This window comes from Rhinoraja longicauda, chromosome 23 (genome assembly GCF_053455715.1).
Source record: "Rhinoraja longicauda isolate Sanriku21f chromosome 23, sRhiLon1.1, whole genome shotgun sequence".
Classification (NCBI taxonomy): Eukaryota; Metazoa; Chordata; class Chondrichthyes; order Rajiformes; family Arhynchobatidae; genus Rhinoraja; species Rhinoraja longicauda.
In genome coordinates, this window is record NC_135975.1 from 34,996,992 (window position 1) to 35,019,695 (window position 22,704).

Here is a 22,704-nt window from a genome sequence, read left to right on the forward strand (position 1 = left end):
CCTTTGTGTAAAGAGGCTAACCCTTAGGTCCCTATTAAATCCTACCCCCTCCTAACCTTAAACCTATGTCCTGCCCATTTTAAAATCACAGCTAGCTACAATGTGGGATTGGAGTCTTTGATCAACACTTACCATTTCTTCTGGCTGGGGAGGAATAATGTCTGGCATGGAACCAAGGCGAAGGCGGATGGACTCATAACGCCACTTGTAGGTGAAGAGGATTGAATACTGCCCATTGATCCGCACAGTGATGTATTCATTAACCTGCAGCCAAGAGACAGATGTGATACATTCACATGTAGTATAAAAAAATAACTGCAGATGCTGGTACTAATCGAAGGTATTTATTCACAAAATGCTGGAGTAACTCAGCGGGTCAGGCAGCATCTCAGGAGAGAAGGAATGGGTGACGTTTCGGGTCGAGACCCTTCTTCAGACTGATGTCAGGGGGGCGGGACAAAGGAAGGATATAGGTGGAGACAGGAAGATAGAGGAAGAACTGGGAAGGGGGAGGGGAAGAGAGGGACAGAGGAACTATCTAAAGTTGGAGAAGTCGATGTTCATACCACTGGGTTGCAAGCAGCCCAGGCGAAATATGAGGTGCTGTTCCTCCAATTTCCGGTGGGCCTCACTATGGCACTGGAGGAGGCCCATGACAGAAAGGTCAGACTGGGAATGGGAGGGGGAGTTGAAGTGCTCAGCCACCGGGAGACCAGTTTGGCCAACGCGGACCGAGCGCAGGTGTTGAGCGAAGCGATTGCCGAGCCTGTAATCGAACATAGCAGCAATAACATCACCTATCATAAACATGGCCAGTGTTTTTCCAGGGTCAGAAAACTAAGAGGAGATCCTATCAAGTTATTTTAAAATAATTTCTCCAGGAGCAGGGTTTGTGAGATATATTGAGCCATCGTAGAGAATCCAGGAAGAGATGTTTTGTGTAGAAATTATACACGTCTTTTTTTTTTAAACAGGTTTACCCCCAATTTAGTATGAAGGAACTGCAGATGCTGGTTTAGACAGACACAAAATGCTGGAGTAACTCAGCGGGATAGGCAGCATCTCTGGAGAGAAGGAATGGGTGACGTTTGGGTCAGGCAGCATCTCTGGAGAAAAGGAATCTGAAGAGTCTGAAGAAGGGAATTAACCTGAAACGTCACCCATTCCTTCTCTCCAGAGATGCTGCCTGACCCGCTTAGTTATTCCAGCATTTTGCGTCAAACCGCTAATTGACATCAGTAGCAACGTCAGAAGGCTCGTTGGCAAACATAAAAAAGAGAGTAGACATAAACGGGACTTTATCCAGTTGGCAAAATGTAATGAATGAAGGGACCAGTGCTGGGGCTTCAACTTCTACAACTCATTCGAATGGGTTGAGAGGTCATGTTGCAGTTGTATAAGATGTTGGTGAGACCGCATTTAAAATATTGTGTTCAGTTCTGGGCACCATGTTATAGGAAAGATGGTGTCAAGCTTGAAAGGGTTCAGAAAAGATTTACGAGGATGTTGCCAGGACTAGAGGGTCTGAGCTATTACCCAGTAATAGGCTGGGTCTCTATTCCATGGAGCATAAGAGGATGAGGGGAGATCTTACAGAGGCGTACAAAATCATGAGACGAATAGATCGGGTAGATGCACAGAGTCTTTTACCCAGAGTAGGGGAATCGAGTACCAGAGGACATAGGTTCAAGCTGAAGGGGAAAAGATTTAATAGGAATCCGAGGTGTATGGAACAAGCTGCCAGAGGAGGTAGTTGAGGCTGGGACTATCCCTTCATTTAAGAAACAGTTGGACAGGTACAAGGATAGGACAGGTTTGGAAGGTTATGGACAAAACACAGGCAAGTGGGACTAGGGTAGCTGGGACATTGTTGGCCGGTGTGGCGAGTTGGGCCGAAGGGCCTGTTTCCAGACGGTAGCACTCTATGACTTTTGGTGGAGGCAGAATAATGCCTAAATTTACTGATGGCGCAAGGATAGGCAGGGCAGTGAGTTGTGTAGAGGACGCAAGGAGATAAGTGTAGAGGACACAAGGAGACTTTGAAATTATTTCTTCAGGAGCAGTGTTGGTAAGATAGAATGAGTAGCAGTGGAGAACTCTGGAAGGGTTGTTTTGTGTCGGTTAGACGAGTAGGAAAGTAGAATGTGGGAAGTGTGAAAATGTTGGGAAAAATAAATAGAAGGGTATTATTCAAATTGTGAGAGATTGCAGAGGGATCTGATTGTCCCACTGCACGCACTGCAAGAATATAGTGCAAGTACTGAAATCAATTAGTACCATTAACAGAATGTTATTGTGATTGGTTGAAGAGTTGGTAGGAAGGTTATGCTTCATTTTAGGTAGACAAAAAATGAAATTATATGCTTAATTTATATAAGAAAATAACTGCAGGTGCTGGTACAAATCGAAGGTATTTATTTCACAAAATGCTGGAGTAACTCAGCAGGTCAGGCAGCATCTCAGGAGAGAAGGAATGGGTGACGTTTCAGGTCGAGACCCTTCTTCAGACTGATGTCAGGGGGGCAGGACAAAGGAAGGATATAGATGGAGACAGGAAGATAGAGGGAGAACTGGGAAAGGGGAGGGGGGGGGAAGAGAGGGACAGAGGAGCTATCTAGAGTTGGAGGTCAATGTTCATACCACTGGGCAGCTTGCAGCCTAGCGGTATGAACATTGACTTCTCCAACTTTAGATAGTTCCTCTGTCCCTCTCTTCCCCTCCCCCTTCCCAGTTCTCCCTCTATCTTCCTGTCTCCACCTATATCCTTCCTTTGACTGTTTCATATATATATATATATATATGTATGTGCATATATACTTCATTTATATAGGTTGTTAGTGATATCACATGGGCGGGAACACTGTGTACATTATTGGTCTCCAGAGGAAGATTTAAATGAATTGGAAGCAGATAAGAAGTTTACTAATACTTGGAAGGAGGTGGGTCTCTTACAAGGAAAAGTTGGACAGCTAAAATTGTACCCACTGGAGTTGAGCAGAATGAGAGAGGACCCGATTGAAATGTGTAAGAAGTGTTTTGACAGAGAGGATGTGAAGAAATTATTTCCATTAGACTTTGGACTTTAGATCTTAGAGATGCAGCGCGAGAACAGGCCCTTTGGCCCACTGTGTCCACGCCGACCAGCGATCCTCGTGCACTAGCACTATCCCACACCCTCGGGACATTTTACAATTTTACCAAGCTAATTAACCTACAAACCTGGATGTCTTCGGAGTGTGGGAGGAAACCGGAGAAGCGTTTGGTGTGGATTTGCTGCTCCTGATCAAACTCTAGGGCTACGTTATAACCAAGTAAAAAATATTATCAGTCAGTTGCTGTCTTGCTATCCTTAATGAGATCAAGCTGCAGGTGCCAATGGGACATTAGTTCTTGGTGCAAATTCAGTGACCTTCATTAGTTACAAGTTGTCGGCTAATTCAGGTTCCTTTCGTCTTTTGATCCACTTCCACCCCCATCCCCAGCTGCCCCTCACTTCTCTTCCCCTCACCCTCCATTGACCTCCATGTCCCCTCAGCCCCATTTCCCCATTTAGTCACCCACCACCTCCACCCACATCCATGGGTTCCTGCCTTTCCCTTCCGCTGCCTCCCTGTCCTGGCTCCATCCCCACCCCAGCCTCGGGTCTGCCCCCCTCACTCCATTACCACTCTCCCTCAGTCTTCGTCTTCCCCTCCCTTTAATCTCCCTTTGCCTTTTCCTCAGTTTTACCCCCTTTAAAGCTTCCCCCTCCCCTTCATTGCTCCCCCTTGTTTGCCTCCCCCCTCAGATTTAAACCCTGTTCTCCATGTCCCTAAGGAATGCTTATGGGCGGCACGGTGGCGCAGCGGTAAAGTTGCTGCCTCACAGCACCGTAGACCCGGGTTCCATCCCGACAACGGGTGCCGTCTGTACGGAGTTTGTACCTTCTCCCCGTCACCTGCGTGGGTTTTCTCCGAGATTTCCAGTTTCCTCTCACACCCCAAAGACATACAGGTTTGAAGGTTAATTGGCTTGGTAAAATTGTAAATTGTCCCCAGTGTGTGTAGGATAGTGCATAGTGTGCTGGGACCGCTGGTCGGCATGGACTCGGTGGGCCGAAGGGCCTGTTTCTGTGCTGTATCTGTAAACTAATGAGCAGAAGTAGAAGCCAGGCCTCCTCCCTGGAACTGCAGAGTGTACAATGTTGTCCAGCTTCCCCAGCAACACTTACATTTGTAAATCTTACTGTCTCGTAGCTTGGTCCGAGACTCTGCAAGAAAACGTACCTGCAGCCAAATCGGCACAGGAAGCCTTCCTCTCTTTGGCCACGTCCAATGTTTCATTGAAATGTTATTGTCATCTATGTACAAACCGCCGTTTTCGTGGAACAGCAGGACCTTCGACTTTCTGGTAACGTAAGAAGCAATTAGAAACAATTTCATTACAAACTGAGAATCACGACATTGAAGGAATCCGTTTTGCCAGCCCTGCCCTTCCCTTTCAGAGTTATTCCATCAGTCCCAATCTCCTCTTCTTTCCTCACGTCCCTGGTCAAGTCACAGTCATGCAGTGATACAGCGTGGAAACAAGCCCCATGGCCCAACTTGCCCACACCGGCCAACATGCCCCATCTACACTAGTCCCACCTGCCCACACCGGCCAACATGCCCCATCTACACTAGTCCCACCTGCCCACACCGGCCAACATGCCCCATCTACACTAGTCCCACCTGCCCACACCGGCCAACATGCCCCATCTACACTAGTCCCACCTGCCCACACAGGCCAACATGCCCCATCTACACTAGTCCCACCTGCCCACACCGGCCAACATGCCCCATCTACACTAGTCCCACCTGCCCACACAGGCCAACATGCCCCATCTACACTAGTCCCACCTGCCCACACCAACCAACATGCCCCATCTACACTAGTCCCACCTGCCCACACCGGCCAACATGCCCCATCTACACTAGTCCCACCTGCCCACACCGGCCAACATAACCAGCCTACACTAGTCCCACCTCCCCACACCGGCCAACATGCCCCATCTACACTAGTCCCACCTGCCCACACCAACCAACATGCCCCATCTACACTAGTCCCACCCGCCCACACCGACCAACATGCCCCATCTACACTAGTCCCACCTGCCCACACCAACCAACATGCCCCATCTACACTAGTCCCACCTGCCCACACCGGCCAACATGCCCCATCTACACTAGTCCCACCTGCCCACACCGGCCAACATAACCAGCCTACACTAGTCCCACCTGCCCACACCAACCAACATGCCCCATCTACACTAGTCCCACCTGCCCACACCGGCCAACATGCCCCATCTACACTAGTCCCACCTCCCCACACCGGCCAACATAACCAGCCTACACTAGTCCTACCTGCCTGTGTTTGGCCCATCTTACGTACTAAAACTCTTGTTTGTTTGTTTGTCTGTTGCTGAACTACAGCCAAAACTGTACACGACAATGCGACAATTTTAGGCCCACCTTACTCACCGTCATCCCTTTGGTGCTAATGGAAGACTTTTCATTGGAATCGGTGTTATATTTTTAAAGTTATTCACATTTTAAAGTTTAAATCTATCTCCTAGGGAGAGCGGGGGGTGAAGGGAGGGGGGGAAGGAGGATGAGGGGGATGGAGTGGGGGGGAGGGGAAGGGGAGGAGGTGAAAGGTGAGGGAAAGGGGAGTGAGGAGGGAGGGGGGAGGGGAGGGGAGGGAGAGGGAGGGGGAGGAAGAGGGGAGGGTAAGGGGGGAGAGGGGAGGGGGAGGGGGGAGGGTAAGGGGGGAGAGGGGAGGGGGAGGGGGGAGGAGGGGGTGCTGCACCAATGCAGGGGAGGTTTGGGCCTAACGGATCCACTTGGTCTCGTATCCCTCTAAACCTGAGCTATCCATTAAATGTATTCTTGCAATTTCCTTGTCAAACCTGATGAAGGAACAACAGATCATGACAACAGGCGAGGGATTTTGTTTCGACCTCACAAACAAAATGACTGCAGGGTTGAGGATGATGTACCTGTGGAGCAAGGAATGTGTAGGAAAAATCTGCAGACGCTGGTTAAAATCGAAGGTAGACACAAAATGCTGGAGTAACTCAGCGGGTCAGGCAGCATCTCGGGAGAGAAGGAATGGGTGACGTTTCGGGTCGAGACCCTTCTTCAGACTGATGTCAGGGGAGGGGGTGGGACCGCTGAGTTACTCCAACATTTGGTGTCCACCTGTGGAGCAAGGAGTTTCTGTGCATGTTTCTGGGTGCCTCAACACCAAGCGCTAACCTGGTCTTATTTTTGGGAGAGATTGTTGTGTCGTTTAACACTGTTTCTCATGTGTCAACTGTGCTTGGATGATGCTGCAAATGTGCCTTCAGCCATGGGTCTACTGAATGATAGGCGAGGAAAGTCTTTATGGATTACTTAGTTTAGTTTCGAGATACTGTGTGAAAACAGGCCCTTTGGCCCACCGAGTCCGTACCGACCAACAATCTTCTGTGCTGTAGACATGTACACGGATAGCACGGGTTTGGAGGGATATGGGCCAAACGCGAGCGGGTGGGACTGGTGGAGCAGGGACATGTTGGCCGGTGTGGGCAAGTTGTGCTGAAGGGCCTGTTTCCACACTGTATCACTCTATGTGGTCCCATGTTATCCCAGTTTCTCATCCTACACACTGGGAACAATTTCACAGGAGCCAATTAACCTACAAACCTGTACGTCTTTGAGCACCCGGATAAACCCGCACAGTCACAGGGAGAACGTACAAACTCTGTACAGACAGCACCCGTAGTCAGGATCGTGCCGCCCCTTGCCTGCTAAGATGGGACAAAAGGTGAACCGGGACTAAAACAGAGGGAGCAGCAAGGTGAAATTAGGCATCGGCATGAACACGTGGGGCTGAGTGAGGCAAGAGGGGAACCACAACTATTGTGTCAACTATTTGGTTCTACTGTGCTGCCAACATGCTCCTGTACAGGCCAGGCCAGGCCAGGCCAGGCCAGGCTGAGATTGTTCATCTCTGATCAGCAGCAGTGTGTACAGTGGTCGACCGGGCTGTCGGAGTTTGAGGAAGAGGAAAGGCAGCATCTCTGGAGAGAAGGAATGGGTGATTGAAGACGGGTCTCAACCCGAAACGTCACCCATTCCTTCTCTCCAGAGATGTAGCCTGTCTCGTACAGTTGTGCCCATCATCAGTATATACATTTTGGCAGTTATAAACAGGCATGGGTGATCAGATAAACCTTCATGCCAACTTGACACTTTGAAAGCTAAGTAGGCCCACAAGCTCTAGTTGTTGGTCTGCTGATGTCATGTGATCCTGAGCGGCCAGCTTCTTCACAAACTCAGCTGAGATAAGTTGATAAGTGATAGGAGCAGAATTAGGCCATTCAGCCCATCAAGTCTACTCTGCCTTTCAATCGTAGCTGATCTATCTTTCCCTCTCAACCCCATTCTCCTGCCTTCTGCCCAGAACCCGTGACAATAGACAATAGACAATAGACAATAGGTGCAGGAGTAGGCCATTCAGCCCTTCGAGCCAGCACCGCCATTCAATGCGATCATGGCTGATCACTCAATCAGTACCCCGTTCCTGCCTTCTCCCCATACCCCCTCACTCCGCTATCCTCAAGAGCTCTATCCAGCTCTCTCTTGAAAGCATCCAACGAACTGGCCTCCCCTGCCTTCTGAGGCAGAGAATTCCACACCTTCACCACCCTCTGACTGAAAAAGTTCTTCCTCATCTCCGTTCTAAATGGCCTACCCCTTATTCTCAAACTGTGGCCCCTTGTTCTGGACTCCCCTAACATTGGGAACATGTTATCTGCCTCTAATGTGTCCAATCCCCTAATTATCTTATATGTTTCAATAAGATCCCCCCTCATCCTTCTAAATTCCAGTGTATACAAGCCCAATCGCTCCAGTCTTTCAACATACGACAGTCCCGCCATTCCGGGAATTAACCTAGTGAACCTACGCTGCACGCCCTCCATAGCAAGAATATCCTTCCTCAAATTTGGAGACCAAAACTGCACACAGTACTCCAGGTGCGGTCTCACCAGGGCCCGGTACAACTGTAGAAGGACCTCTTTGCTCCTATACTCAACTCCTCTTGTTACGAAGGCCAACATTCCATTGGCTTTCTTCACTGCCTGCTGTACCTGCATGCTTCCTTTCATTGACTGATGCACTAGGACACCCAGATCTCGTTGAACTCCCCCTCCTCCTAACTTGACACCATTCAGATAATAATCTGCCTTTCTATTCTTACTTCCAAAGTGAATAACCTCACACTTATCTACATTAAACTGCATCTGCCATGTATCCGCCCACTCACACAACCTGTCCAAGTCACCCTGCAGCCTTATTGCATCTTCCTCACAATTCACACTACCCCCCAACTTAGTATCATCTGCAAATTTGCTAATGTGACACCTATATTAATCAAAAATCTATCAATCTCTGCTTTAAAAATATCCATTGACGGGCTCCACAGCCTTCTGTGGCAATGAATTCCACAGATCCACCATCCTCTAACTTAGTTTATTGTCACGTGTCCCAAGGTATCGTGTAAAGCTATTGTTGCGCGCTAACCAGTCAGCGGAAGGACAATACATGATTACAATCGAGCCGTCCACAGTGTGCAGATACAGGATAAAGGGAATAATGTGGATAATGTTTAGCCCAAGATAAAGTCCAGTAAAGTCTGATCAAAGATAGTCCGAGGGTCTCCATTGTGGGAGATAGTAGCTCTGGACTGATCTTTAGTTGTTGGTAGGATAACAACAGGCAACTGAGCCAGGACCTGAACCAACTTCTCAACAACCACAGAGCAGACCAGAGCTACTATGTACCTCCAATGTCAGATCCTGCAAATACCTTGACACCACAAGTAAGCTTTTTGCCTTTGTTATTTTTTATCCCCAACAAAATTGCATCTACAGCCGATGGATGGATGGATGGATGGATGGATGGATGGATGGATGGATGGATGGATGGATGGATGGATGGATGGATGGATGGATGGATGGATGGATGGATGGATGGATGGATGGATGGATGGATGGATGGATGGATGGATGGATGGATGGATGGATAGATAAATTAGAAAGATAGATAGATAGATAGATGGATAGAAAGTTAGGCCATCTTCTCTGCTACAAGTAGACCATCATTAACTCTCATCAATTACCTCTCCTCCACCTCCTCCTGGCTTTCTAATTTGAGGAAGGACGTCCTTGCTATTGAGGCAGTGCAGCATAGGTTCATGAGGCTAATCCCCGGGATGGCGTGACTGTCATATGAGGAAAGGTTGGAAAGACTTGGCTTGTATTCACTGGAGTTTAGAAGGATGAGAGGGGATCTTATAGAAACGTATAAAATTATAAAAGGAGTGGACAAGCTGGATGCAGGAAAAATGTTCCCAATGTTGGGGGAGTCCAGAACCAGGAGACACAGTCTAGGAATAAAGGGGAGGCCATTTAAAACTGAGGTGAGAAAAAACTTTTTCACCCAGAGAGTTGTGAATTTGTGGAATTCTCTGCCACAGAGGGCAGTGGAGGCCAATTCACTGAATGAGTTTAAAAGAGATTTAGAGAGAGCTCTGGAGACTAGTGGAATCAAGGGGTATGGGGAGAAGGCAGGCACGGGCTCTGTACTGGGTGACTGCACTGCCCCACACTGCTGTCCGTAGCAGATGCTTGCAGAAGAGGCGCAGGTAAAAAGGATGTCCCGCACCCCCCCCCTCTCCCGACATCAGTCTGAAGAAGGGTCTCGACCCGAAATGTCACCCATTCCTTCTTCCCCGAGATGCTGCCTGACCTGCTGAGGTACTCCAGCATTTTGTGTCTATCCATGGTTTGGAAACAGCTTCATCCAAGACCAATGGGATTAGGAGGGAAAGATAGATCGTGATTGAATGGCAGAGTAGACTTGATGGGCCGAATGGCCTAGTTCTACTCCTATCACTGATGAAGTTATGAACCACAAGAAATTGCAGTGAGCAGTGGTCGCAGCCCAGACCATCACACAAACCAACCTCCCTTCCATCGACTCATTATGATTATGCCAGCAGCATAATCAAGGCCAGTCTCACCCCAACCACTCCCTCTTCTCCCTTCACCCACCGGGCAAGGGGTACAGAAGTGTAAAAACGCACACCTCCAGATTCAGGGACAGTTTCTTCCCAGCAAGCAACTGAAAAGTCCTCTCACCAGTTAGAGGGCAGTGCTGACCTCCCATCTACCTCATTGGAGACCTTTGAACTACCTTTAACGGACTTTATCTTGCACTAAATATTCATTGTAATCGGGTCTAATCTTTACATTGACTGGATAGCAGGCAACTGAAAGCTTTTCACTGCCTTAGTACATGTGACAATAATAAACTCATCTAAATGTTAACGTGAGTGGAGCAAAGTTGTAAGATGTGTGGGGTAAGACGTTTTACACAGAGTGGGGGGAGCCTGGAATGGCGGTGGAGGCAGGAATGCCAAGGCTGGCGGTGGAGGCAGGAATGCCAAGGCTGGTGGTGGAGGCAGGAATGCCAAGGCTGGTGGTGGAGGCAGGAATGCCAAGGCTGATGGTGGAGGCAGGAATGCCAAGGCTGATGGTGGAGGTAGATATGATCGTGGTATCTGTGAAGCTTTGGAGTGGGCACATGGATATTCAGGAAGAGCAGGGATAGGGATCACAGGCACACAGAGCAGATCACTTTAACCTGCCATCATGTTCAGCATCAGCATTGTGGGCCGAAGGGCCTGCACATTTCTATATTCTACATCTTGTCACTTAATTTATCAATTTAAATTCTGGCCATCTATCTGACTGCAAAGTTTCAACTTTGTGTAGGAAAGAACTGCAGATGCTGGTTTAAATCGAAGGAAGACCCACAATACTGGAGTAACTCGGCGGGTCAGGCAGCATCTCGGGAGAGAAGGAATGGGCGACGTTTCGGGTCGAGACCCTTCTTCAGACAAACGTTGTTCAACTTTGTCCTTTGCTCCACTGCCCTTTGTCACTGCATCTTAAAACATGTTCAATCACTGATTTTTCCTCATTCTATTTCTCTCTCTACGGACACTGCCTGTCCTGCTGAGTCATTTTCTGTTCTTTAGTTTAGTTTAGAGTTTAGTTTGGAGATAGAGTGCGGACACAGGCCCTTCAGCCCACCGAGTCCATGCCATTCCAGCACACTTGCTTTCACTTGCCTTTCAACCCCCCGTTACCATCCACCTACTGTACGTACCAGGGATAATTTACTGTAACCAATTAACTTTAGAGACACAGCATGGAAACAGTCCCTTCACACCACTGAGTCCCCACTGAGTCCCCACTGAGTCCCCACTGAGTCCCCACTGAGTCCCCACTGAGTCCCCACTCACCCCGCACCCTTACACTATCCTACATGTACTAGGGACAATTTACAATTTTACTGAACCCAATTAACCTACAAACTTGTAAGTCTTTGGAGTGTGGGAGGAAACCGGAGCACCCGGACAAAACCCACGCCATCACAGGGAGAACGTACAAACTCCATACAGACAGCACCCGTAGTCAGGATGGAACCCGGGTCCCTGGCGCTGTGAGGCAGCAACTCTACCGCCGCGCCACCGCGCCACCCTTATTTCCCATTTCCAGTTTGCAAAGTTATTTTGCCATTGTATTACAAGTATATTTTTTATTGAACACTTACTCCCCGGTTAAGAAAATGCTTCCTTGACCAAATGGAGTGAAGCTGCCCACCAGAGTGGGATGTTCTGCCGAATCGTTGAAGATATTGGTGTAGAAGGTTCCTGGGCAGGAGAGGCCAGAGTGGCTTCGGCAGACAGCAAGATTACCTGAAGGGTAGCTGTACCTTGAGTCAAGGAGCAATCCAACCACAGATATTACCAGGGTTCAATAGTAACTGGAGTAACCCATGACAGGCTTACTTTGAAAGTGATGCACAACACCCGATTAGCTATTTCATAAGGTCGTAGGCGATAGGAGTGGAATTAGGCCATTCGGCCCATCGAGTCTACTCCACCATTCAATCATGGCTGATCTATCTCTCCCTCCTAACCCCATTCTCCCCATAACCCCTGACACCCGTACTGATCAAGAATCTATCTCTGCCGTAAAAATATCCATCGCCTTGCCCTCCAGAGACTTCTTTGGCAATGAATTCCACAGATTCACCATTTAACTCATGCTTCACAAGCACCATCATCTTATATTCGTTACGAAAAGAATGTCCAAATCACCGTCCTCTTGAACACGATCACCCACTGCCCCCCCCTCCCTCGATCACCCACTGCCCCCCCCTCCCTCGCCCCCATTTCCCCACCACAGTCCCAGCAAAACCAGCAATGTCATTTTCAAAGGTCGACACAAAATGCTGGAGTAACTCAGCGGGACAGTGAGAGAGCATCTCTGGAGAGAAGGAATGGGTGACGTTTCGGGTCGAGGCCCTTCTTCAGACTGGTAATTTTCAAGCTTGTTCGTTACTCTCATCACTCCCCCTTAACTCCCTTCCTTCCCCACCAGTCTCATCACTCTTTCACTGTACCTCGCTCGGCACATGTGACAATCAACTGAACTGACTGTCCCCATTACTCTCCTCACCCACAAACCTCACCTTTCCCCATCACACGATGATTCGTACCCTCTCCCATCGTTATCACTCATGTCCTTCGATCACACCTCCTGCGTCATTCTCAATGCTCCTCACTCTCACCTTTATTGCACACCTCCCCCTCACTCTCACCCTCTCTACACACCTCCCCCTCACTCTCACCCTCTCTACCCACCTCCCCCCTCTCCCGTCACTCTCACCCTCTCTACACACCTCCCCCTCACTCCCACCCTCTCTACACACCTCCCCCTCACTCTCACCCTCTCTACACACCTCCCCCCTCTCCCGTCACTCTCACCCTCTCTACACACCTCCCCCTCACTCCCACCCTCTCTACACACCTCCCCCTCACTCTCACCCTCTCTACACACCTCCCCCTCACTCTCACCCTCTCTACACACCTCCCCCTCACTCTCACCCTCTCTACACACCTCCCCCTCACTCTCACCCTCTCTACACACCTCCCCCTCACTCTCACCCTCTCTAACCACCTCCCCCCTCTCCCGTCACTCTCACCCTCTCTACACACCTCCCCCTCACTCTCACCCTCTCTAACCACCTCCCCCTCACTCTCACCTTTACTGCACACCTCCCCCTCACTCTCACCTTTACTGCACACCTCCCCCTCACTCTCACCCTCTCTACACACCTCCCCCTCACTCCCACCCTCTCTACACACCTCCCCCTCACTCTCACCCTCTCTACACACCTCCCCCTCACTCTCACCCTCTCTACACACCTCCCCCTCACTCTCACCCTCTCTACACACCTCCCCCCTCTCCCGTCACTCTCACCCTCTCTACACACCTCCCCCTCACTCTCACCCTCTCTACACACCTCCCCCTCACTCCCACCCTCTCTACACACCTCCCCCTCACTCCCACCCTCTCTACACACCTCCCCCTCACTCTCACCCTCTCTACACACCTCCCCCCTCTCCCGTCACTCTCACCCTCTCTACACACCTCCCCCTCACTCTCACCCTCTCTACACACCTCCCCCTCACTCTCACCCTCTCTTCACACCTCCCCCCTCTCCCGTCACTCTCACCCTCTCTACACACCTCCCCCTCACTCTCACCCTCTCTACACACCTCCCCCTCACTCCCACCCTCTCTACACACCTCCCCCTCACTCCCACCCTCTCTACACACCTCCCCCCTCCCCCGTCACTCTCACCTTCCACCATCACTCCTACTTTCCTTATCACTTTCACCCTGTCCAACACACTTACCTGCCCCACCTCTTTTCCCTCTTCCTCACCAATAATCACATCTTCCCATCTCCAGCTGTTTCTGCCTCCACAGAGACTATTGCCACCGCAATCTCTTGCTTCACTCATCCCTTCCCACCCATACTACCCCCTCCTCAGACATTTGTCCCGCCCCCTCCCCTGACATCAATCTGAAGAAGGATCTTGACCCGAAACGTCACCCATTCCTTCTCTCCCGAGATGCTGCCTGTCCCGCTGAGTTACTCTAGCACTTTGTGTCTACCTTCGATTTAAACCAGCATCTGCAGTTCTTTCCTACACATTTTGCCGCGTTCCCAATGCGGGGTCTTGTACATTGCGAGACGGAGCGTAGACTTGGCAGGCATTTTGCTGAATCCTTGCGCTCAGTCCGCTAAGGCCTGCTGGATCTCCCAGTTGCTAACCATTGAAACTCCCCTTCCATTCCCATACCGACCCTCCTGGGGCTTCCTCCATTGCCAAAGAGGCCACAGTAGGGTTGCCAACTTTCTCACTGCCAAATAAGGGACAAAGGGTGATGTCACCGCCACGCGCGCCACATGACCTCACCCAGCCAGTGGCCACGTGCTCCCGCTCCACCAATGGTGATCGCCCGGGCCAGGAGGTGGGTTGCTACGCAACCTCCATTAGGCGGCGCCTGGGCCTCCGGACCTACACTGTCCGGGCATACAGCTGCCCCCTGGCCTGCAGTGTCCGGGCCTACAGTGTCCAGGCCTAATGTCCGGGCCTACAGTGTCCGGGGCTACAGCGTCCAGGCCTACAGCGTCCGGGCCTACAGCGTCCGGGCCTAATACGGGACAAAGGCAGTCCCATATGGGACAAACCAATTTAGCCCAATATACGGGATGTCCTGGCTAATATGGGACAGTTGGCATCCCTAAGCCACAGGCAGATTGGAGAAACAGCACCTCATATTTTGCTTGGGCAACTTACAACCCAGCAATATGAATATTGAATTCTCCAATTTTAGCTAACGTCTACCAACACTCCCATCCCCCTTTACTCCCCCCCCCCCCCCCTCCTCCCACTAGAAGTCAGGTTACCAGTCTCACAGTTCACAACGATGCATCGCCTCTTGGCATCACACTATCCCGAGCCAACATTCAGTGAACCTCTCTGCCTGGGGTCATCTGTTGTCAGCCCTGATCTGTCCTGGTCTTTTCTTGCTTCCAGTCCCCCCCGTCCGTCCGTCCGTCCCCCACAACCATTTTCTCCAGAGATGTTTCCGGACCCACTAAGTGACTCCAGCATTTTGTGTATATCTCTGGTATAAACTACCACCTGCAGTTCCTTTTTTATTACATATCATCACCTCTCTCTGTCCAACGTTTCCCTCCACTCTCGACCTCTGACCTCCCTCACTCACCATCCTCAACCTGATTATTATTCTCACTTATTTACCATTTATTTACCCCTACCCCATCACTCTAACCCTGTGGACTCCAAACAAGTCAGTGGATGTATTTAAGGCAGAGATGGACAGATTCTTGATTGGTACGGGTGTCAGGGGTCATGGGGGAGAAGGCAGGAGAATGGGGTTGAGAGGGGGGGATAGATCATCCATGATTGAATGGGGGAGCAGGCATGATGGGCCGAATGGCCTAATTCTGCTCCAATAACTTACGAACGTATGAAGCCGCCCAACATGCCATCAATTCCCACTGCCTCACCAGTCACATATGCACCCATCAATCTCTCACACATCACGGTTACTACACCCACTTATCCTTCCCCACCACTCTCAGTGTACCACTCCCACCCTTCCCCACCACTCTCAGTGTACCACTCCCACCCTTCCCCACCACTCTCACTGTACCACTCACTCCACGGTCCCACCACTCTCAGTGTACCACTCACACCAGTCTCACCACTCTCAGCCACCCGATCATTCTCAATGTCCTCCCTCACCATCACTCTCTCTGTTCCCCCTCATTCTCTGGGCCCATCACCCCTACTCCACCACTTTCACCTCTCCCCACCTCCATTAACTTCCCCTCAACCCATCCTACCTACTCCCTCTCCGTCATCCCCGTCCCTGCACCATGATTCTCCTCTTCACCCAAAGCTCTCATCCCTTCGCCTACTTCATCACTCTCACTTTACCCCATCACTAACCCTCCCCCATCACTCCCATTTACCTCAGTTTGATTAGTGCGGGTGTCAGGGGATACGAGGAGAGGGCAGGAGAGCGGGGTTAGGAGGGAGAGATAGGTCAGCCATGATTGAGTGGCGGAGTAGACTTGATGGGCCGAATGGCCTTAATTGGGCTCCTATCACTTCTGAACCTATGACCAACCCTTCCCCATCACTCTCATTTCACCTCAATCTCACACTTCTGGTCACTGTCCTCTTGCATTGTTTGTGCCTTCCCCATCACGTTTCCCTTTCCTGCCACGATCACTTTGCCCGAAAACTCCCACCCTCCCTGTACAACTCCCCCCTCCCCGTACAATTCCCCCCTCCCCACTAATTCTAATAGAAACGTATAAAATTATAAAAGGACTGGACAAGCTAGATGTTCCCAATGTTGGGCGAGTCCAGAACCAGTCTAAGAATAAAGGGGAGGCCATTTAAAACTGAGGAGAAGAAACTTTTTCACCCAGAGAGTTGTAAATTTGTGGAATTCTCTGCCACAGAAGGCAGTGGAGGCCAATTCACTGGATGGATTTAAAAGAGAGTTAGATAGAGCTCTAGGGGCTAGTGGAATCAAGGGATTCGGGGAGAAGGCAGGCACGGGTTACTGATTGTGGATGATCAGCCATGATCACAATGAATGGCGGTGCTGGCTCGAAGGGCTCAATGGCCTCCTCCTGCACCTATTTTCTATGTTTCTATAATTCCCCTGTACCCATCCACTCCCCCTCTCCGGTCACTCGTACCCTACATGCTCTGCACCTTCCCACATCACGTTCACGCTGCCCGCCGGTCTTACCTTCAACCAGAACCCATCCCCTCTCCCACTCATCCCCCCTCCCCATGAACTCACCTTCACCCATTACGTTCACTCCCTCACTACACTGTAGCCCCTTTGCAACCACCCCATCTCTCTTACCTGTTCCAATTTCACACGCTCCCACCTCTCAAGAGACACAAGAACATGAGACAATAGGAGCAGGTCCCCACCAGGGCCCTCAAGACTGCCCCACTATTCAGCATGATCGGGGTTGATCCAGCAACTCTTTCTCCGCAGTTCCCCATCACCCTCAATTCCCCCATCGTTCAAATATTTCTCCATCTCCATATTAAATATATTTAGTGATCTGGCCTCCACCACCCATGGGGCAGAGAATTGCAGAGATTCGCGCCCCTTTTAGAGAAGAGGCCTCTCTGCCCCTCAGTTTAAAATGGCTGCCTCCTTATCTTGTCATCATTTCCTCTTGTTCACCATTCTCTCACTGGTGGAAACATCTCAACAAATATCCTGTCAAGCACATAAGTTCTAGGAGCAGAATGCAGGCATTCGGCCCTAATCAAGTCTACTCCGCCATTCAATCATGGCTGATCTATCTTTCCCTCTCAACCCCACTCTCCTGCCTTCGTCCTACAACCTCTGTCACCCCCACTAATCCAAGCTCCCTTGGGATCTTGTACGTTTGAACGAGATCACTCCTCAGTCTTCTGAAGTCCAAGGAACACAGACCCATTTCAGCCTCTCATCGCCCTGACCATCTCCCCTCCCACTCTCCCTCACCTCGTCATGTCTAGCCTCACACTACAACATTGGCCAGCTGTCCTATCTGCACTAATCTCTGTTTCCACAACTGACTTGACCTTTACTTTTAACCTTCACACCTTATACTGTGCCCCCTTATCCAGGAAATTCTGTAGGAAAATAACTGCAGATGCTGGTACAAATCGAAGGTATCACAAAATGCTGGAATAACTCAGCAGGTCAGGCAGCATCTAGGAGAGAAGGAATGGGTGACGTTTCAGGTCGAGACCCAAACGTCACCCATTCCTTCTCTCCTAGATGCTGAAGGGTCTCGACCTGAAACGTCACCCCATTCCTTCTCTCCTAGATGCTGCCTGACCTGCTGAGTTACTCCAGCATTTGGTGATATCCTTATCCTGGAGAGATCACTTGAGGCTTCCATTTCATTCCAGCCAGGGTTTTGAGTCGAGTTCCATTCCCGCTGGCTACGAGTCATTCTTCCGTTTGTTCCCGTCTCAAAAAACATAGAACGTAGCCCAATGTTACTGAACGTGTTGATAACGAAGTTTCAAGGATACTAAATGATGCACGATCCATCATTTAATGAATAATATAGTTTATTTAAGGCAGGGTTTTCCACTTTCATGGCTGGGATTGGAGGCTTCCCATCCTTTAGGATGAACATTGGTGTGCGCTTCCTGCGCCTGATCATGGGCAGAGTCCTGGCCTCTTCGTAATGGAGGAGGATAACTGGGTGGGCATATCCATACCTTGACATGTTCATCCTTTGCAATTTTCTGTGTAGAAAGTGAAAATAAAAAATTACTCGGGGGATATTTCCAATTCATTTTGTAAATTATGGCCAGGTACTTTGTTGGCCAGAACTTTGTCGGGCGGTCACGGTGGCACAGCAGTAGAGTTGCTGCCTTACAGCGAATGCAGCGCCGGAGACCCGGGTTCCATCCCGACTATGGGTGCTGGGTTTGTACGTTCTCCCCGTGACCTGCGTGGGTTTTCTCCGAGATCTTCGGTTTCCTCCCACGCTCCAAAGACGTACGGGTTTGTAGGTTAATTGGCTTGGTAAATGTTTTTAAAAAACGTCCCTAGTGGGTGTAGGATAGTGTTAGTGTGCGGGGATCGCTGGGCGGCGCGGACCCGTAAGGGCCCGTTTCCGCGCTGTATCTCTAAACAAAACACAAGCATAACCTTTGACGGTGCTGAAGGCTTCATTGTGCCATCCCTTCTCTGGCTATCTGCCATCTTCACATCCACTCACAGTCACCTTGCACAACTTTACTCATCAAGCTCCAGCATCAGTTAGAGTGATTCATCTGTAATATCCTTTATCCAGAAGATACTGGTAGCAAAGGTGGTGAGAGCTGGTATTGAGGGAGGGGGGAGGGTCGGGGGAGATGGTTCTGAGATGCCTTTGGAGCCTCTGGAGGCTTCGGCCGTGGACCATGGGCCCTGTGGAGGTCGGAAGCTCGCAGGTCCCTGGGTGGGGGCCGACTTCGGGAGCTCCAGCAGCGGCAGCGTCTTCGTCCGCCCCGAATCGCGGGGCTTGGGTCGGCCCGCTGCGGACCTTTCGCCATCCGGCGCGGCCTGGAATAGGCCGCGGGATTTTCCACCGCCCGGCGGGGGCTTCAATGTCGGGAGCCACGACTGCCCCGACGTGGCAAGTTCGACTGCCTGACCGCGGGAGAGGACAGCAGGGAAGAGAAAATACATTCTGGCCTTCCATCACAGTGAGGAGGTGACTGGAGGAGACTCACTGGGATGGATGTTTCTTGTTTTATGTTGTTTTTGTGATTGTGGGTTTTATTGCTTTATTTTTATTGCTTCTTATTGTTGACTGTGGGTAACGGAATTTTGTCCAAAAACATGCTTTTGAATAAATAGAATGGCCTTTATTGTCATCCAAAAACATGTTTTTGGATGACAATAAAGGCAATTCTATTCTATTCTATTCTATTCTATTCTATTCTTTTCTTTTCTCTTCTCAGAACCAACTGCTGAGCCTTCACGAGGTGTCGTGGGCCCAATCAACAAAACTCCAGTGAAGGGAGGTGCCCACTTGCAAACCCCATTGATACACTTGCACCTACACAATTGTTCTGTTTAAACGTGCTTATTAACATGAACGTAGCTGAATATTGCATATGGAGTTAGTTATTGCCCTTAGCACAGGTTTGTATAATCAGTTTAGATGGTACTTTGGTTTTGGGCCTGGTTTTCTTGGTTGAATGCTTACCCTGGTGTTATAGCACAAGTACCTTGTGTTTTAATTGTAATTTATCAAGGTATCGGAAGAGGCGGAAGTGAGATTTACGTGTGATAAAGGGCAAAAGTGGAAGAAATGAGTATATCTTCTTCATGGGCAGGTCCAGTGAGGACACCGAAAGAACAGTTTAACCCGGACTATGGTGATAATGTAGATTGATTCGATGCTTTCATGTTGAACTACTCATTTGACTTTCCCTTTAGTTTAGTTCAGTGTAGTTTAGTTTGGAGATATAGCATGCAAACAGGCCCTTCGACCCACCGAGTTCGTACCAACCAGCAATCCCTGCACATTACCATACACACACTAGGGACAATTTACAATTATATCAAGCCAATTAGCCAAGGGCGGTCACGGTGGCGCAGCGGTAGAGTTGCTGCATTACAGCGAATGCAGCGCCGGAGACCCGAGTTCAATCCCGACTACGGGCGCTGTCTGTACGGAGTTTGTACGTTCTCCCTGTGACCGCGTGGGTTTTATCCGAGATCTTCAGTTTCCTCCCACACTCCAAAGACGTACAGGTTTGTAGGTTAATTGGCTTGGTACATGCATGTGTAAATTGTCCCTAGTGTGTGTAGGATACTGTTGGTCTGTGGGGATCGCTGGTCGATGCGGACTCGGTGGGCCGAAGGGCCTGTTTCCGCGCTGAATCTGTAAAATAAACCTACAAATCTGTATGTCTTCGGAGGGTGGGAGGAAATGGGAGATCCCAGGTCACGGGGATAATGTACAAACCCCGTACAGACAGCACTGAAAGGCTGGAGCGATTGGGCTTGTATACACTGGAATTTAGAAGGATGAGGGGGGATCTTATTGAAACATATAAGATAATTAGGGGATTGGACACATTAGAGGCAGGAAACATGTTCCCAATGTTGGGGGAGTCCAGAACAAGGGGCCACAGTTTAAGAATAAGGGGTAGGCCATTTAGAACGGAGATGAGGAAGAACTTTTTCAGTCAGAGAGTGGTGAAGGTGTGGAATTCTCTGCCTCAGAAGGCAGTGGAGGCCAGTTCGTTGGATGCTTTCAAGAGAGAGCTGGATAGAGCTCTTAAGGATAGCGGAGTGAGGGGGTATGGGGAGAAGGCAGGAACGGGGTACTGATGGAGAGTGATCAGCCATGATCGCATTGAACGGCGGTGCTGGCTCGAAGGGCTGAATGGCCTACTCCTGCACCTATTGTCTATTGTCTATTGTCACCCACAGTCAGGATTGAACCCGGGTCTCTGGCGCTGCAAGGCAGCAACTTTACCGCTGCACCACCAGGCCTCCCTGGGGCAAGGGGCAACTCAGGCAAACACAATGGATGGACCTAAGGAGAAGCTAGGGAAATACACGAGGAGCAAGAGCGGAAGATACCAAGGGAACGAGGAACAGGAGCTCATGCAGAACACAAACACCTTTGAGCTGAATAATCCATTTCTGTCTTTTACATTCTACGTAATTCTGTATCCCGACAGTCTCCCCCATTGCAGTCTGCTCTCTGGCGAGGAGAGGGCCCCTTCTGCCTGAACTTCCAGTTCCAATCCTGCCCGCCACATAGTGATTCCCATCAGAATGAGGTGAGATTCCAGTCTTCACGTGAGCCATGATCTGCAGTGCTGCCCTTCCCCAACCCCTCCCTCCCTCCCACCCTCTCTGATCACATCCACCGGTAAAACCACTCCGTTTTCTCCAGAGTCTGGTTGAGGACGTGGGTGGGTTTTTGATTGGGAATCAAACAGAAGGAAGTATTGGAATCAGAGACTGCAGGCGCTGGAATGTTGAGCAAAAACCAAACTGCTGGAGGATCTCAGCTGGTCATACAGCATCAGTGGAGGAAAATGGGCAGATAATGTTTCAGGACGAGGCCCTTCTTCAGACTGGTGTCGATGGGAGAGGGCTGCAAAAAGCTTCCTACCAATTATCTCCCTCCATTCCATCAGTCTTGGGTGGTCTCCATTTAGGGTTGCCAACTGTCCTGTATTAGCCGGGACATCCCGTATATTGGGCTAAATTGGTTTGTCCCGTACGGGACTGCCCTTGTCCCGTATTAGACCCGGACACTGTAGGCCCGGACACTGTAGGCCCGGACACTGTAGGCCCGGACACTGTAGGCCCGGACACTGTAGGCCCGGACACTGTAGGCCCCGGACACTGCAGGCCCCGGACACTGCAGGCCCGGACACTGCAGGCCCGGACACTGCAGGCCCTGACACTGTAGGCCCGGACACTGCAGGCCCGGACACTGTAGGCCCCGGACACTGTAGGCCCCGGACACTGTAGGCCCCGGACAGTGCAGGTCCGGACAGTGTAGGTCCGGACAGTGCAGCCCCGGACAGTGCAGCCCCGGACACTGCAGGCCCGGACACTGCAGGTCCGGACAGTGCAGGTCCGGACTGTGCAGGTCCGGACCGTGTAGGTCTGGACAGTGTAGGTCCGGAGGCCCGGGTGCCGCCTAACGGAGGTTGCATAACAATCTGCCTCCCGGCCCGGGCTGCCGCCATTGGTGGAGCGGGAGCACGTGGCCACTGGCTGGGTGAGGTCACGTGGGGCACGGGGCGGTGACGTCACCTTGTCCCGTATTTGGGAGTGAGATAGTTGGCACCCCTATCTCCATTCAAAACATTCTCCGACCATTTTCCTCCACAGTTGCCATCTGAACCGCTGAGTTCCTCCAGAGGTTTGCTTTTGTCCAGGTATTGGAACAAAACCTCCACAATCTTTGATGAGTAATGCTGCCAGTGGAAAAGGTTACTCCTAGTTTATTCTTTTCAAAATTCTTCTTCAAGTTGAAAACTTCTATTAGCTCTCCCGTAAGCTTCTTTAGTTGAGTTTAGTTCAGAGACACAGCGTAGAAACAGGCCCTTTGGCCCACCGAGTCCACGCCGACCAGCGATCCCCACACACTAGCATTACCCTACACACTAGGGACAA

The 22,704-nt window shown here is 50.4% G+C and overlaps 1 protein-coding gene across 4 annotated transcripts in view; it reads right to left on the reverse strand.

Moving 5' to 3' along the window:
- LOC144605135 (uncharacterized) overlaps positions 1 to 22,704 on the reverse strand; it is a 111,488-nt gene that overhangs the window by 62,458 nt on the left and 26,326 nt on the right. For all 4 annotated transcript variants that reach the window (XM_078420206.1, XM_078420209.1, XM_078420207.1 and 1 more), the window contains 4 exons: positions 18,087 to 18,305; positions 11,685 to 11,840; positions 4,266 to 4,386; positions 133 to 264 (listed from right to left, as the gene is read on the reverse strand). In XM_078420206.1, coding sequence (XP_078276332.1) covers positions 133 to 264; positions 4,266 to 4,386; positions 11,685 to 11,840; positions 18,087 to 18,305 — 628 coding nt within the window. The remainder of the gene's footprint in view (positions 1 to 132; positions 265 to 4,265; positions 4,387 to 11,684; positions 11,841 to 18,086; positions 18,306 to 22,704) is intronic.